The sequence below is a fragment of the Perissodus microlepis genome, chromosome 20, assembly GCF_051167445.1.
Source record: "Perissodus microlepis isolate ML-2025 ecotype Zambia chromosome 20, ASM5116744v1, whole genome shotgun sequence".
NCBI lineage: Eukaryota > Metazoa > Chordata > Actinopteri > Cichliformes > Cichlidae > Perissodus > Perissodus microlepis.
Window position 1 is genome coordinate 6,824,204 of NC_140480.1, and position 18,609 is coordinate 6,842,812.

At 38.4% G+C, this 18,609-nt stretch overlaps 1 protein-coding gene across 2 annotated transcripts; it reads right to left on the minus strand.

Moving 5' to 3' along the window:
* On the minus strand, positions 1-18,053 carry gpr153 (G protein-coupled receptor 153). Of its 2 annotated transcripts, XM_084918230.1 has the most exons (6): positions 17,476-17,948; positions 12,130-12,559; positions 7,579-7,768; positions 5,686-5,715; positions 3,513-3,532; positions 1-3,011 (listed from the first exon to the last, which is right to left on the minus strand). In XM_084918230.1, the coding sequence occupies exons 1-6, from the start codon at positions 17,847-17,849 to the stop codon at positions 2,169-2,171; spliced, it is 1,887 nt and encodes a 628-aa protein (XP_084774356.1). In that variant the 5' UTR covers positions 17,850-17,948; the 3' UTR covers positions 1-2,168. The 2 variants fall into 2 exon arrangements, with proteins under 2 accessions (XP_084774356.1, XP_084774357.1); XM_084918231.1 differs by lacking the exons at positions 3,513-3,532; positions 5,686-5,715 and adding an exon at positions 5,052-5,236 and having other exon boundaries at positions 17,476-18,053.
* Positions 18,054-18,609: the final 556 nt, after the last annotated feature.

The window sequence follows — 18,609 nt, forward strand, 5'->3', positions numbered from 1 at the left end:
TCATCTTGTGAATTTAATCAGTCATATGTTTTTAACAAAGTCATCATCTGAACAAGAAAATCATAACATACATAACATCATTCATATTTGAGTCATAGATCTTTAAATATGTTACAAAATTAGATTATGATATAATAAACACAACAAAATCCCAAAAAACAAAAAAGTCTATGACACAGCAAAGTTTGACAGGGGAACATGGTGATATGCTTCCAAAGACAGACACATTTCAGCTAACTTCTCCTTCTCCATTTTAATACCTGCAAGTAAAGGCAGGTGCACCAATATATGAAAATTAGAAAGTTTACACGACTGCAGATGACTGATAACTTTATCACTTGAATAGTATGGAAAAAAAATCACAACTAATAAGGCTTCAAGGGGGATATGTTGTTTTCACTTTGTCCTCATGCTGTAATATCTTTGAAAACTTGCACCTAACTTGTGCAAATCAGCTACATTCACATTAGAAGTTATTGTTAACTGAATTTGGTTCCGCTATTATTATTTTGTTATTTTAAGTCAAAGAATTTTCAGTCATTTTTTAAACAAATTATCACTGTGGTATAAATTAGATGTGACTCTTTAATTTAACATCACCTACACCAATCGGTTCACTTTACTGTCTATTCTGAGTGAGGGTGCTATGTGACAATGCCTCAGAAAAACGCTTACTGTTTAAGTGTCATTGAACTTTTGCACCTTACAGTGTTAGATAATCACAGTCTCTACCCAAATATAGAAATACATTTAAGCTTTAATCCTTCAACAGCATTACTCACTGATACTTTGGCTATGTTTATATTTAATTTGCTTTATCTTTGATTTTGGTTTGACTTTGATTAATCCGGTGTTTTATAAAAAAAAAAGTAACATCACACTAAAAAATGCTCACAAAACAGGTCAGATCCATTATTTATCTTTTGTGTGTTATGAATTGACAAGTGAAATATAAAGTTGGGTTTTTGCTGTGTGTGGAAAATTACTAGAAGTATTGTTCAATCAAAAGCTTTTTTATTTAAAACGCTCCTCATTTGTGCTAACATTTTTGAAGGTTTAAGATGCGACAACTCCATTTAAATTACGCTACATCTCAATCACATCCTGAAGGCTGTGATTATTGAACCTTTGGACTAGTTAGCAACTTTTAAGGGTTCTGTCTTAGCTGGCTACTTTAAAAAAATCCTTTCTGATATTTCTAAGAGGTTGACATACTGCGCTGTCATGAAGATGAAGTACCATTTGCATATTAGTCTGATGATCTGATTTAAAAAAAAACACACAACCCAAAACACTGGGATATTAAGACTTGAGGGGAAATATTCTAACCATAGGTCTAATTAAACAGAAAACACTAAAACCATTAATCAAGATATCCTCTATATATACACACGACATGTCAATCTTCTTTAATAAAAAAAAAAAATGACTTCACATTTTCATTAAGGATTTAGGGGTGTTCAGGCTATATTTCAATATCTCACAGAGTAACTGTAAAAGTATAGGCATTTCAGAAACTGGAGTTACCCTGGCAGTTTACTTCAACACAGGGTGCTTGAAAAATAGTTTTTTTTTATTGTGTTGTGAATGATGATAAAAAAAAAAATTAAAAAAAATGGTGGACATTATTATAAAAACACACATATTTAAAATGTCAAGCTCAAGGTACATTGGCAGTACTCAGGGAATTCCGTATCCATCCACCAAAACACACACAGTCATTACAGGGCAAATTGAAAAAAAATGTACGTTTTTGAGTGACAAAAATAAAGAAACACCACCATGAAAAAAACCAACCTCTTTCAATTCTTTGAAGATCAAAAAACACCAAAATCTGAGTTAGAGAATGTTCACATGGTTTAAAAACTATTTCGCTGCATCAGTGATGGGAAAAAATGTCCTCAGTGGATACTCTGTGATGTAAAAGTTGAAAACTTTTTTACTAGCCTACATAATAAATCAACAGGCCCATTCAAACATTATGTCCAAAGCTCCTAAGGCCATTTAGCATAACAGATATTTATTGGTGATATAGTTAAACAGAAGTGTGGCATGAGTAAAAAGGCCGGAATATTCCAGTATGTCACTTTTCCGTTACCACCAATATTCCAGTGGTTTTCGTTATGATTCAGTAATGATGTTGATATAAATAAGGAAAAACTTGTCTTTTACATGGTAGAACCTACAGAATCAGACCGAAAGGTGATATATCCCGAGGATGATGCCGAGGGTGTGCTTGCAAAACTGTTTGTGCTTCCTTTACTCTCAGCCTTGCTCAGATGCTTCTGTTGTACCCATTCAGCTCCAGCACCAGTCCCAGCACCACCTCCTGTCCTGGGCCTAAAGCCAGAGTGCCCTGGAGACTGTCGGCTGCACCCAGGCGAGCCCATTTCCCCTTGCTGTTTCCCATCTCGCTGGCGCTCTCGACAGCCTTTCCCAGAACCACAAGCCCCAGGACTCTTCTTTCCCGCAGGTCTGTCTGGTTTGGGTGAACCCTCTGGTGAGTGGACCCTACTACTGCTTCTTTTGTGTTCTGACAACCGCCTGAGCACTTGAGGCTCACGCTCAAAGTCTGTGAGTGGAAAGTGGGGAAGGATTGTGTGCTGTTCATACACATTAGGGATAAGTGAGATGGTGGACGCACGTCTCGGGCTCTTTCTGGGGCTCGGCAGCGGCGTCTCGTCTATAAAGTTTATCACTTCGTCGCGGCTGAAACACCGCAGTTCATCCTCGTAATGCTCCCCGCCACAAACCACACGGGGCAGATGCCTGAGAGAGTGCATGCTATCCTCAGAGTGTCGCCGCTTGCGGTGAGGGTGATGGTGTCGGTGGTTCTCCTCGTGGTAGGAGACCAGGCTGCTCCTGCGCCTCTCGCGGCGCAGCAAGGTGGAGCTGTAATGGGCACTCACTATCATGTCCTCGGTGGAGCCCCATCTGTGCAGGTATGAGGGGATCCGCTCGCTGGTCCACATGTCGGTTTCGTCGTGGGAGTATCTTCTTGTAGGGGGCACCTGGATGCAAAACACAGATCAAATCTTTTAGGTATTTCAAAACTTTTACATGAATTTAAATTTTTAATAAATGCTGCACATTATATGAGATACATGTTGAGCACTAGTATAGCTCGACTACATTATCAAAGACCCAGAATAGTACATGTAGGATTATTCGACATCATCTGGTGGTTAATGTCATTGTAATAGTTCAGTGCAGTTTTAGAAGCGCTGATTTGCACTGAAGGCATTTAGCTCCCAGAAAACAAAAGCCAACGTTTTTTGTTTGTTTTTCTAGATCTGATTCTGTTGTTTTGCTTGTGTAAAATCCTACATGTAGCATATATCAGTTGTTTATTGAAGACCCTACACATAAAAGTTTAACCTTAATTTTAATCAGTCCCATAAGCCATGCATGACACACATCAACAAGATTATAACTCTTATAACTTATAGCTCTCATCTCCATTATTTGAAGAAAACTGAAAACGCTGACAGTTTCCTACATGTTATACTCACATTCCATTCAGTTCTGACAACTATGCAAGAGAGAGAGGGTTCGTCAAGGTGACGTCAAGAGCCTCAAGACTGAAATCAGCCTGCCCCCCTGCGGTGGCTTTTAGTAAATGCAGAGAAATTTAAAACAGCAGACGATACAGTAGCATTCAGGCAGAAGTGCTGTACAGCAGAGGGCAGCATAGGCATTAGAATGACTTAAGATGCGGGACAAAAAGAGACAGAGAGAGAGACAGAGGGAGAAAGTGAAAGAGAGACAAGCCAATAAAGCTGGAGGAGCTTTATTTTGCAATCAAACCGCTTGAGAGGCATCACAGCAACTCTCAGATGGGGGTGCTATTTGATAATGACTTGAAGAGGTTGGTGGATTCATGACTTATTTAGGCCTTAAGCCTTTCAGGGCAAATGGCAAAAAATGTGACGGAATCACACTTCAGCCAGTCGTCCTATAATTGAAATGTAGTTCTTACAGTCACAGAGATACAGCAAGGAATAAAACAGCTATAAAGTGCTTTGCTAATCTGAATCTATTATCAGGTGAAAACAAACATATGACACAAAAACTATGGATGGAGTAATGTTTGGTTTAATGATGTGATGGCTACTGTATACATCTCTGTTTCAAGCTTTTTTGTAAAGTCAAATAGAATAGACATTGAACTCCACATGAGTGTTGGTCTTTGAAGGGTCCATTATAGTGCTGGACAGCTGTCCAGTTGTTGTACCAACTTCAATGATTGTTTTCAGTGCATGTAAATGTAGCAGTTTGGGCTACAGGCTGTGGAGCCCCCATCAAAGTAATACAAAGATGACACAGTGTTTTGAATCTTAGAAAAGTTTAATAAAGTGTAGGTTGCACCGGCTGATTTTAAAGTTAGGTTTTCTAACCACAGTCTTCCAGGCCAAGTCTAGCGAGTCACAATCTTTTCTATTTTAATTAATAATTTTAAATATTATTGATTTAATATCTCAAATTGACCCAGACTTTTTGGTGTTGTTGATTTGCCCTAGAAGGCTGCATGTTAGATCAAGCTTTGTTAATGTAGCTGAAAATGATCATTTCATTGTTCTGCGTCTGACTGGGATGGATGCTGGATCCAATGGTGACCATGCATTTGGGCAGAACATGAGATAATGCTTATTGTGTCTTTCTGAAGCCTTGAAGGATTCCTGAAATGTAGAAGGTAAGTCCGTTACTAAACACTTACCCTCTTACAAAGTAAAAATGTAGTCACCTGCTTGCAGGACACATTGCTTGTTTTTTTAAAAAAAAAAAAAAAAAAAAAAAAAGCGCATATAATGAACTGATGGGACTTCTGATGGTCATATTTACCAAACAATAGTCAGCCCGAGTTTGTTTTTGATTTCATGTGAGAAAAGGACAAAAATCTGGGAGATATAGCGTCACAAAATCTAATAATTTCAGTAAATTCAGTCAAGATGCTGTACAGGCCCACAAGGCCATTTCACCATGCACATTAACAATAAAAGGATTTCAACTGATCAAGTAAAAGAAATGAAGAAAATCAATAAAAAATATACCTGCAAATACTGCATTTTATCTTCCTGTTGTTCCCTCAATGGATACCCTTGCAGAACCCCCCTTTCTAAGGTTGAGAACTCATACTTGGCATTACGGTCTATCGTCACGATTTCAGGCGCCGAGCTATAGTCATATGGTCTGTCATATATTAAGTCGGCATGAATTCCTCCGTCTTGGCTGTTTTCTGCAAAGTGCAGAAAAGTACGAGCGTCAGCATTAGAGAGCAACGGACTCAATACACAAGACAGACAGACAGACAGACGAATAGATAAGAGAGACAAGTTCAACTGTTCTCCGATTTGTCGACTTCCCTACGTGTCTGCTCTGAAATATGAGCTTCAGATTCAAGAGAAAAGGCTTTCATTTCAGTGTTTGGTTCAAAATTTTTAAGTAATGCCAAACAGTTGAACAGGAACAATATCACGTGTTCATAGTGTAGAAATACCCATCTCCCAAGAATATTTTCCCAATTTCTACATTTGTGTCCATTAGATATATCAATTGGGGATGGGTGTAAAATGCTTGAGGAAAATGCTTGCCAAAAGGATGAAAGATGAAAGTAGCTATGTGCACAAGCAGCTTAGCATGCATGTCAGTAGCTTCGGAATAACAGGAAAAAATCCTTATACATACAACTGTGACGAGTTATACATGGCAAGCCCTCTGGAAAAAAAAAGCACAGAACTGGTAGTGTTAATTATCAAACAGAATAAGGAACTATCTAATGTTGTTTTATGGCTCCTGCTGGACAATGAGCAGTTCTGAGGGAGGGTGTCATAAGAGAGGATCAAAAGGTTTGGAGGGTTAAAAACAGGAGAGAAGGGATTCAGGTTGGGTTGAGTTTAAACAGTGCCAATAGTCCAAAAAAAAAAAAAAAAAAAAAAAAAAGACAGGTGGTTCAGTTTGCAATAGCTGTAAATGTCATGGACCTAGTTCATGAGCGCATGATTATCATGTGACCTAATTTTGGGACCAGATTTTGCTGATAGTGTCTGTGATTTCTTGGTGAACAGGTTAGCTTTCACCCCCCTTTGAAAATATCCCTATAAAATGTCTAGTAAGTGATGTTTAATAAATATTTCTGCCGTTAAATCGCTACAATCTGACTCAAAGTGAAAATCAAAATAAAAAAATTAAAATAAAAAATAAAACTAAATAAAAAAAGAAAGAAAGAAAACAAAATAAATACAGTAAACAGATTTTGTTTTTCAATTTTTATGTATTTTTGAGTTGTACTGGAAAAATCTTGGCTGTATCCTTTTGTGACTTGAGGAAAATATGACCATCATAATGACATGAAAGTGGTTTTCAGCTTTACGGCAATTGCTCCAGTTTGACTCTGGACTCTAAGACATAAATGGGAAACCATTTATTTTAACATCCTCTCACCAGGGCATTCTGGAGGAAGACTGCCCAGTTTAAATCCAGAGCGGAAAAAAGACAAAAGTGCTGCAAGGTAAATATGTACTTTGCCCAGCCCTATTTCTTTCTTTTTTTTAAAGAACACAGCAAACATTTTAGAAAAGTACACAGCATGTACAAAACACAGAAGATATACTGAATATTTAGAATTAAATTACACAGACACTTGTCCCTCCAGTTTCATCTCCTGACAACAAAGGTCACTTGATAGGTCACATGATAACAACTGACCACTGATTTCAGACCTCTGACTACAATAAAAAACAAAAACTAAGAATATTCACCCCAAGCCAATTCTATTTAAATCTAAGAAACATGTACCAACAGCCCAAACCACGATGACTAAGCAGATGTTAACTAATCTGCAAATTGTTTTCTAGAAGGAGATGTTAAAATTGTCCATCTAAACTGTTAAAAGCAACAATAATAGTAGCCTAAAGCTAGTAGACAGTAGACAATTTATTAAATTATTATCACAGATCTCTCCTTTTAAATGCCTTACACGTAGGCTTGATGATTTTAGGATGTAGTTACAGGTATTATCTGCATCAGTGAATAACATTGTTTTATTAAAAGATTTCCTTTGGATTACAACATTTGTGAGTTGTAACTTTACAAAAGGGATGCATAAACATTAAAGTCTGTAAAAGGCACAGATTACACCACACTGTATCTCAGGGAGCAGAAGATGACATCACTACCAAGCATTACACCATAGAGAAAATAGTTTTTGACTCTGTTCCCTTGCTGCAAAATTGCTTCTCTCTCTGTCAAGAGACAGCCCAGAAGCCAACACAAATGAACCTCTACTCTGAGAGTGATGCTTTACCTTTCACTGTCAAAGGAGATTTTGTGAACAGATAAAGTGTAGTTTAAAGTTAATATGTTTATCAATTTAAAACATCATAATCACATCCCATTTTTATCTTTAAAGCCCACCCTTTCAGTTTGGGCATGCCTTCACAGAGCATTTAAAATCTACTCTTAATGCTCAAACTAATCCACATGTATGTCCTAAGAAATACCAATCAATATTCACATCATGGGGTGAAGAGGAAGGAAAAAGGAGGCAGGAGAGGAGGGAGATGCTTAACAGTAGCTTACCCTCATCCACATCGTCGTTGGACATGATGGCGACACATTTCTCCCACACCATGCGGATGTCAGCCCGATAGCGGTCGCATGCCCAGAGGAACATTGGCAGCAGGATGGACTGGGCAATGGAGCACCACAGCACACACAAAACCATCCAGTTATAGGAGCGGTCAAACTTCAGGCTAGCAAAGCTCACCACCTGCCCAGGGTCAATAAAAAAATATATATTTTTAAAATCTGTTATAATGAAGAGTGAAGATTTGGACTTAGAAAGTTTCCCCAGTTTTGTTTAAATCCACTCAGCGATGCACAAGATATGGACTGGATGGATAAATCAGTCGACAGTAAACCAGTTAATATTTACTCAGACTGTAGCAAGGTAAACATACTGAGTTAAGCATCAAATGTTTATGGCAGCACTGCTTTCCAGGCTTAAGAGTTTACTGATAATAGATCTTATGAACACAACAGAAAGAACATCAGGTATCTTTTACAGGATCACCACACAGTACTTCCTGGTTTAAATAAGCAAAGTGAGCGGGAACAGATACATCTCTTAGACATTTACATTGGTGGCAGTTCGTTCTTAATCTCAGCGTAAACCAGTAAATGTACCTGTTTACAAACTTTAAACAGTCACCTCAGCAGTTCAGAGACCCAACTGCAACATCTCCCCCCTTGGGAACATATACTCCTGCTAGTGTATTTATGGTATCAGATAATCTAAGTTAAAATAATTTGAAACAGATGCAAACAGTCCAAAAGTAAAAGGAAGAAAAAACCCTCCTGTGAGAAGCATTTCAGTCCAGATTTTCCAGTGCCAGATGAAAAAAACCTGCAGCCAAGTGCCTACTAAACATTATCTTCCAGATCCACTCCTATATTTTAGAAAATCGTATTATGTACCCTCTATCATCAGTTCTATAAGCAGCCTATGTATGGCTATCATAGCCAGTATTTACAAGGCAAATACTATGGCCTTTGTCTGTCACTACCATTACTTCAATAAGTGATTAAAGCAATAATAATAATAATAATAATAATAATAATAATAATAAAAAACGGGTACATTTGACAATATTTCAAAGTATTTCTTTTACAGTGACAAATTTTCAAAGTGGCTAACTACAATATACAAAGGAAGCTTGAAGAAACTAGAAGAATCAACTGATTTAATGCAACACTTTTGCAGTTGCAATAGCCCAATGTATGTTTACATCATGAATAACCTCCAGCATCAACAATTATCACAGGACTCCATGAAGTCCTGGGAAAAATGAAGTACTCCCTTAATGTTTCCATAGGGATGTGCAGCCATGTGCAGCTAATAAAACCTAGTTAACTGATCAACAGCAAGTGTGACCACCCCTATAAAAGCAAAAGTTTCCAGTTTGCTGGACCGGAGCATACAGGTGTTTCTTAGCACAATGCAACAATCTTCCTAGGATTGTCTGTCCCAGCAAATGTCAGAGAATGCAATGTTCAGAAAAACTACAAGACCCAGAGCTACATCTCAGAGTCTGCAGGCTTCAGTTAGCATGTTAAATGTTAAAGTTTAAGTCATCATCTCAGTCATCGGGCCACAACAGTGATTACAGTAAAGCTTCTTTCAGCTGCTCCCCTTGTCATAAGGGTTGGCACAGCAGGAAGTTCCGCATGTTTGAATTGGCAGAGTTTTATGCCAGGCGCCCTTTCTGACACAACCAGAAAGGTAATTTACATCTCCGGCTGGAACTGAACCCACGGCCTTTCACTTGTCAAGTGAATGTGAAAACCCCAGTGGTTATTGCAAACTTAAAATTATCTCAGGTTTAACCTCCTTCGATCATGCCTTGTGCTCAAATACCAACCATTTATCCCTGTTGCCAAGAGACTTGATAAAGTTGTAAAGCCTTAACCTGATATTGCCTTTGTTTGCCTACTGAGACAATAAAACACACTGAAGTTAAACAGTTTTTTCTCCACTTTACCACCCCACGAGTGATGGACTAATAAACATTTCCCATGGTGTGACTTTAAACTGTAGTATGAATCTTTTTCAAGGGGTACTGATGTAGTTTTTATGAATATTTGAGGATTTTAGATTTAAAGCTGAGAATATAGAACTTCATCTTCCTTAAGTTAAAGAATAGCTTCTTACAGTTTTTACCCAGAACGTTTTACACTTTGATATAAAAACCCTGGAAGTTATGAAGCACGTGTTTTCACATACTGTATATCTGCCCCTGGAAAATTCATGTATTTAGTCTGTTCACATAAATTCGTTTTTATATTTAACAGTAGTGATTCTATTCTGCTCTGATAATTTGTTCCTCTGTATCATTCTTTGTAAGGCCATACAGTTCACAATAAATATACGTGCTCATTTGTATCTGTTAGAGGTTTCTATGCATTTAAATAGCTCATTACACCCGGCCATAAAGATGGCTAGCAGGCCTACTGTTGTTTGGTTTACTGCATCTGAAATGTGATCTTTCCTCAGCACCCCACCTTTTGTTTTGCACACATGTAAAGTAGTAACACAATATATTTCTATAAGTGTGTACAGTTGTCTTTTTTAATAATAATAATAATAATAATAATAATAATAATACTTTCTAGCTAATAAAGCAAAAGGAGTTTTATATACCCTGCAACATCTTAATTCAGAAGTGTAATATTGTGAAACCTTATGGGTAAAACCATGACATACACCAAACACTACAGAGCCATTACACAAAAATAGTGGCAAAGAAAATTTACTTACACTTCATAATTCACAAATTCATAAACAATTTCCGGGGATCTTTTTCTGAATACATAACATATTTATTAGACCCCCACCCAACCTAAGGTTTATGCCCACAAAAAATAAAGATTACTATTGAAAGCATCTTTTGCAATGATGATATTCTGTAATTTTTAAAGTGTTCTTTAGGCTTTATGAAAGTCTTTCAAGTGTTGTCTTCAGAAATTGGCTGCTTTTTCACTCGTTTTTTTTTTTCTTTCTAGTCCTTGTACCTGATCATTTTAAGAAAAGTATCCTGAGTCCTTAAGTCCTTAAGAAATAAGAAAATCCAGCAGATTGACATGTATCTAACCCTTCAGCTCATCCATCTACGGTTTACTGAAGCCTCATCAGAAACAGACTCAATCGAAAGTTCATTGTCAAGATGCCATTTTAAAAGAAGGGAAAACAGGGAGAAAAGGTGAAAAGATGGAATCAGAGGCAATGGGCCTTACAAACTAATGATGTGTGATGATTTCAAATTTGAAAGTTTTTGGTTCAAATCATCATCAACATGTACAGAGGAGGTCAGGAGAGAGTTACAATGCCGTCTACAGCCATCTGTAAAATGTGTGCCTTTCATCAGGAAAGGCACACATTTTACACACACTGAACCAGTGGGCTCCACTATATGTATGGTTTAAAACCATTTAGAATATTTAATATCAACTTCTACTATAACCCAGGTGGCCAAACATGAACAAAAAATACTTGTTCCAAAATAAAAAAAACTGTCCAAGTTCATTTGCCCTACTGAAAATGCTCTATTAAGTTGGCTCTCTTAACAGAAGACAAGCTGGTTGTTTGGCTGCATCACAAACAATAAGCCTTGAGCTTTCTGCAGGCTCTTAAGTTTATATAGAAAACCAGCGAGCTAACTTGTTAAAAAAAAAATAAACGAGAACCTGAGGGTGGAATTTACAAACCAAATGGCGACTTAGAGAAAAACAACTCACGCTTTCACTCCCTGATGTGAAGGCATGTCACCTTGGCAGAAGGAAGTTGCTCTGTTTTTGAAGTCTGTTTCCCCAAAAGACAACAGCATGATAATGATTTCAGTGCTTACCTGTTTTTCAGCCTTAGTTTGCCAACATGTTTTTCTTGTGACTGTTATCATCGCTTTTATTGTTAATTGTTTTGTTTTTTTATCTCTCCATTGGTGGGCTTACACTGTAGAATATGTAAAAGAGATCAAACACAAATCTGTCCACATTTAACCTGACCTCCTTACAGCCTCGGAATGCATGAAACATTTTTATGTTTAACTTCAGATTACAGGTAACCTCATTGTCACATGTATCTCACATAACTTTATTAATGAAATCTTCACCTTCAAGTGGAAAAGAACAGTTAAATAAAAAAGTATGCCATTAGTGTGGCATCACTGTCTTAGTGTGTGTAGCTGTTTTCTTAGAGGTGGTTTTCTTAGAGGCTACACCATTTCAAAAACAAGCATGGAAACCTTTCTCAAAGAAACGGTGCAAAAACATTAACAGGGAGAGTCAAAGGCTAGAACTTTCTTATACTTCAAAGTATCACAATTCATAATTATGACAGAAGCAGTTTAATCTTAGTATACGTGTATAAACCTGTATTCAATATGAATCAACAGTGAGTTAATGAATAGAAGTGCACTGCAAAATGTCCTCTCTAATTGGCTATAATTGTCTTTGATTGTGATTTGATTTAATTGTGATTGTACAGTGCATCATCAGAACATTTTTATTATATTATCAAGTACATTTTCCTGTTACAATGCTTTTATAATCAAGCAAGAAGAAGAGTGAACTCACCAGTATGGGGAAGCCAGTCAGGAAGTCATAGATGAAGACAATACCACTGATCAGGTAGGTGATTTGCAGCGACGTCTTAAGAGGTTCTGATCCATCGATGGATGACCTGCGTTTTCCCTGAGCATCCTCCACCACTATGGTGGGAACATTAAACTTGTTCTTGTCAGCGTTGTGACCTGCCTGAATCGAGAAGGTCTGAAAGAGAGCGATGCCGATGCAGATCACACCCATGGTCACACTGCCACCGATTAGGAGCAGAAAGCAGACTCCGAAGCCCAGGCCGATCTCTGTCACAATGAACCGGCAGTCAGAGGTGTAGAAGCGGTCAATCGTGTCATGCCAACCCACTGCTGGAAGTGTGGACAGGATGAAGGAGACCATCCAGATACCCATCACTGTGTGTACTGCCTGCTTCTTTGTGTTACTTAGCCTGGAAAGAGAACAACAGATTTTTGCAGGAAATCAAGTGAAATACCCATTGGCTTTGATTTCTGTGTCGTTCATTAGAGTGTAAAACCTGTGGATCCTAACTTATCTGATCTTTAAAATCACTATGCTCAGATCCCTAAAACCAAAAATATATACAAGTACACACTATAAAGGAGTTTCTAACAAAGAGAAGTAACAAAAAATGGATTTGCATTTTATCTTTTTTTAAGAAAAAGGAAATCGTCTTTAATCACAGTCATTTGATCCTTATTAGATTCTGAACAAAATAACCTCAATCACTCTAATGCATTTCAAAGGCAGTCTTTACCTGGATAAACATTATAGATATCAGCATGCTATAGCCCTGCATTTACAGTTCCAAAGAGCAAAAGCATGACACATTGATTGCTACCAAGATATTACCCATCCTATCTTTACAAACCTGCACTGACAAAATATATCCAAATAGAAGTCTATCTTACCAATCTTTGCTGGTTTTCTGTTTAAGAAAGCATACTGAACTATTTTTCTGTTCAGTTATGTCTTTTCTTTACTGGAATTATAGGACACTCAATCCTTCTCACTTAAAACAAATTTTAAAATACAGTTGTGCGGATTTCTGCACAGAATTTTATTTATTCATTCATTCATTCATGCATTTTAACTGTGTGTGTAGCTCTGTAATTACATATCTACGTTACTTGGTGCAGATACCACTATGCTACTGTGTTCACCCTCTTCACATACTTCAAACTAAAGCTGAGTGTTGATTCACTGAAGAGTTGATGAAAATTGTAACTAAAATGACTGTGCAGCTATAAAAGAAGAACAACGCAGCCCATTCCGCATTACACTTTGTTTCACAGAAAAATGTGTAGGCTGGTTTTAATATTGACTTGTGTCAAGTACAGTGTGGTCTACTCTGACTGTACTAAAGTAACTTATGAAGCAATATTGCAATATTATAAGTACATGGAGGATTTCAGTCTCCTTCTCATAATCATTACACATCAGAGACACACACTATACAATATTGGCAAACAGTGCACCTACAGTAATTGCGATCTGTCCTCAACAATTCAAACAAAATGATTCAAATAGAACACTGATAACGAGGTCTGTGTTTGACTTTTTTTCATGGTGAGGAAATCTGACCAGTATTACAAGTAAAACAGACCCAACCATGGAAAAATACTGTAAAATGGCAGATATGAAGCTGGGATACATAAGCTGATAAAAACATCAACCCACATAGGCACAGCTTAGATAAACTGAAGATGAATGTGGAAGGAAATCGATTATTTGTTGATGGTAAAAGATTGCCTTTGATATCCCTCGGTCTATTTATCATGTAGGTCCATTTCAACACAAAGAGATTTCTGTTTCCTCTCACCTCCAAGTAATTGTTACAGTCGAGCAATTTGCTGAATGTGTTTGTGACCTCTGGCGATGTGGCACTTTTCAAGGTTTGCAGAAACTACACACATACATCTAAAAATATATCAAGCAGTGACTGGCGTTCTCATTTCCCAAACATGACGAAAGAGTACGCTAACCTGCCAAAACATTTGGATAGATTTACTGTATTCAAGGATTACTGAGTTATTCCAGACATAAGCAAAAATATACACACACACACAAATATAGGTGTGTGTGTGTGTGTGTGTGTGTGTGTGTGTGTGTGTGTGTGTGTGTGTGTGTGTGTGTGTGTGTGTGTGTGTGTGTGTGAGTGTGTGTCATACATAAAAAAAATCCTTTTCAGTTCCTAGAACATGTAAGTATAGACTATTTTATGCCTCTATTGTGTAACAAAGTACAGTTAATATGGTTCTACTGGTTCATTTGTGTGGTAAAAGATGCTTTAATTCATTAAGCGTCAGCTCTTTTAGCGTAGGAAGCCAAATATACCTCCCGATGAGAACCAAAATGCATATCACCAATTCCCTTCTCCATTTCCAGAGAAATGGGGGCACACTGGCTAGAATGGATGGCTTTACATAAAAAGATGGAAAACATTTGAAAGTAGTAAAGTATAAGCATACATGCACTGACGCAATAAGAGTACTACAATAGCCTGCAGTAGCAGTAGTACTGCAGTAGCCTCCATCTTTGCACTATGGCTTCATTCAAAGACAAGTAGGTCTTGTTGTCACAATGAGTAATAACGCTAGCCTTTCCTGATTGTGCCTGGGGTACATGGGGACAGTTACATCACCAAGCTGCATAAATCTATTACCAGACTGAGAGCATTGTGAGCGGAAAAAACCCTCCTAAGAGATAGTGAACGCAGGGTGATGAGCACAGCTGCCTAAGTACAAGGTTGGAATTCATAATTCAGGCCTTCAGTGTATGTTAATGTCAGAGTAAAGGCAGCCATGCTAGCTCAGCAGGGCAAATGTGGAGCGAATTAAATGAAAGATGAACAGCAATTATATGGTGCATCACCTGAGCTATCACTCCACTATACTGTTGTTAAAGGTGACTTGAACACAAGAAGACAAGCTGCTGAGTGGAAAGTGTTCCCAGACAGGAGACCAGAGAGACTACAGTCAGATGAGTGAGGGAACAGACGAGGGGGATAAATCTGTGTAAAGCTTGATATCACTGTGTAGGCATCGGCCAATACTGGCAGCTGCAGAAGCAATATAGATAGCAAGATTGGGCTTAGATTTAAAAGGAAGTTTGCATATCTTATTTGAATGTCTGCTTATCTGCAAAATTGGCCAAGTTGAAAACATGTTTAATATCTGCAGGCTTGATGCCACAGGACGTAATCGCTTGTAGATTTTCAGCAGGAGAGAAAGAGTGATGCAGCAGAAGACTGATGTTCACCACATGCACCACATTTTAGTTGGTATGTGTTCTGCAGATGCGACAGCTGATTTTATAGGTTCTCTGGCTGATTTCCTACAGTATTTGCTCTCAAAATGCACTCGACTGCAAATGATTATGCTGCACCTAATGGGCAGAGCTTAGAGCTCTGAATGTAACAGCTAAATTGCAACAAAGCCAAGGCCTCTGAGCTGTGCTTCAAATTTTCTTAAGATGCACCAATTACAAACCTTCACATTAATCATTTAAACAGTCAATATGGTCTGCTGTGCAACTCATTATCATGATAAAATACAATCTTATCTTAGAACAAATCAAGAGGTGCTTCTTAATAATCATTAGCATGTGTCAGTTCAGAGCAGCACTGGTACATATCAGAAGAGATACAGCATCCAAATCTCATATTAAAGGAAAGGGAACCTTTCCTTAGAACATCTGATTATGTGTGAACAGCAGATTTCTTGGAAGTCTTACAGGACCAAAATGGTGTCGTTAGTGTGAGGTGAACCTGATCTTTATTATTCAGTGTTACTTAGTATTATCACATGTTATGAGGAGCCAAATGAAGGTGAAAGCTAGAGCTGGCAGATGCTCAGTCTAGAAGGTTTCACATGGTGTTACCCCAAATAGCTGCAACCAGCAGATGTGTTGGCAGGGGACAGTCTTTGCATGATGAAGAGCATCACACTCAAAATCAAAGGTAAATAAGGTGATGGGCCACAAAAATTGAAATCTGTCTATATCCTATGTGAGAAGTTGTCAAAGGAAGAGGCCCAAAAAAACCTGAAGCTTAACTATAGAATTTTTCAAGGATTGAGTGTGAGCCTTGCAGGAGATTAACATCTAAAAGTGCCTTTAAACACATTTGTGTTTTCTGTGCTAAAGATCACACTGCATTTATTTATGTTATTTTACTTTTAAAAACACACATAATACTGTATCCGCTATACTGACATTCCTGTGATTGAATATTCAAGCAAACCTAAAGATTTGGTTCCCCCTAAACTACAAAACAAAGTATTATTTCTTACTTATCTGGAGATAAAACTAGACAACAGCTTATAAAGCAGCCATTTCTTCAATAGAAAGTACTTCCAGTAATTCTCCAAAAGTTGATTTTGTTCATCTGGACGTAGCGTTTTGTGGGAGAAACATTTCGTCACTCATCCAAGTGACTTCTTCAGTCTCAGCTGACTGCAGGTTTCCCCAATCTTATAAACAGTGCATTTGCATAATGACTGAAACCAGCCCACTGAAGGAACAATGGGCTGGGAGGTCAGTTCCTTAATCATAATTATGCAAATTCTCATGACCATTGATCAACAACCACTGATCAAGGCGCACTGATCAAAGCCCATTGATCAATGGCCATGAGTACCATTCACAGAGAGTTGGGGAATGGCTGCAATCACGACATTGTAAGATGGCGAAAGATGTACCCTTAGGCCCCCTCCTCGATTCAGAGATGGTCTTTCCCTTTTCACATAAATGTCCTCTTTGACTCTGCACTCAAACCAGCGTTCCTCCCTGTCCAGGATGTGTACATCCTCATCATTGAAAGAGTGTCCACTGGCCTATAGGTGTAAATAGACTGCAGAGTCCTGGCCTGACAAGGTAGCTCTTCTGTGTTGTGCCATCCGCTTCACCAGAAGTTGTTGGTTTCCCCAATGTATAAATCCTGGCAATCCTCCTGGCACTTAACAGCACTTAACACTATGTTACTCTGTTTGTGTCGGGGGACCCGATCCTTGGGGTGGACCAATTTTTGGCGCAGCTTGTTTTGGGGTTTAAAAGCCACAGAGACGCGGTGTTTAGAAAAAATGCGTCTCAACTGCTCCGATACTCAGATACTTACTGGATACTTCCAGTAATGACTGTTCAGAGTGAGGAATGAAATGTACTGGGTTGAAAAAACATCAGAAGCAGATGTGTATAAACCATAGCAAATAAATATTGAAATATATAAAGTGTAATACCTTGTTTGAAACTGAAATTTGGATGAAATGGCCATTAAAAATTTAGGCAACCTGAAGATTATAACTAGGGTCAGTCATAGACAACAAACAACAAAATCAATTGTCTTACCTGTAGTTTACAGGCCAGCGAACCATCCACATGCGGTGATAGGAGAGTGAGGTGACCGAGAAGCAGGTGACCAGTGTGAGAGTATAGAAGGTAGACACAAACACTTTGCACAGACCCTCATTCCACTCGTAGTTGGAGTGCTGACGCCGCAGTGTTATGACACAGTACATGGTAATGGGGATGGCCATGTTGAGGATATGTGTGCCCGCCAAGGTGCAGATGAGAAACTCCAGCGGCTTCCACTTCTTCTGCTTGGCACTGACACTAAGGATACTCCAAGTGTTGGCAAGGATGGACACGCCCGAACAGACCAGCCAAGCCAGCGTGTTGGCGTTGATGACATCATCCTTCATGGTGGTTAAATCATCCACCATGTTGTAACGAGGCAGGGTGGAGCCTGGGGGGCCGCAAGGAACTGTTGGCAAGAGCAGGTACACACAAGGAGAAGGAGGAGGTGGTAATGGGCAGGAGGGGATGCAGGGTATCAAGCAGAGCAGGCATCCTATCTGGGTGGGTGTGCACTCTCCATGGGTCGGGCACAGTGGGGAAAGGACATGACTGTGGTGCAACGCAGTGTGATGTTAGAGGAGGAGGATGGCAGAGCTGGGCCAGTTCCCTTACAGTCCTAAAGCTGAAGAAACGGGGTGAGAAACGACAGAAGCAAAGTGGTCAGAGGGAGTAACAATTTTAAGAAATTACACTGGTCAATCTAGTTCTAAATAATCCTTGACCAGACATAATCCCTTATCAGTGAATTAATGGGGTTATTTTAATCACAACAGATTAACTCTATGTGTTAAGCCTGAAAATTTTCCATTTAATGAGGTTAAGAGAGAACAGTAATTAGTAAACAGGTCTTATTTTAAGAAGTCCAGTTGACACAGTTTAGCATGAAGCTGCAGTCATGCAATCCACACATCTCTACTGGTGACAGATATTCAGGGATATTATAGAAACACTTGTGACATCCGTAAAAACAAGGATCAAGTTATATAACAACGATGAGCAATGAGCAAATAAAGTACTAACAAAAAAATCAAACATTAAAATATTGAGATAAATATCAATACCACAGAAGTGCACACTTAGGGACCCACGCAATTACTTGACTTTCTTGTATAATTAACAAAGTAG

Excerpts from the sequence above, each read along its gene's own strand:
- gpr153 (XM_084918231.1), bottom strand. The coding sequence starts at position 17,849 with ATGGTGGATGATTTAACCACCATGAAGGATGATGTCATCAACGCCAAC. Across the intron at positions 7,769-12,129 it reads TGACTGGCTTCCCCATACTG|GTGGTGAGCTTTGCTAGCCT; the intron begins GTGAGTTCACTC and ends GACCCTGGGCAG. Across the intron at positions 5,237-7,578 it reads CAACGACGATGTGGATGAGG|AAAACAGCCAAGACGGAGGA; the intron begins GTAAGCTACTGT and ends TGCACTTTGCAG.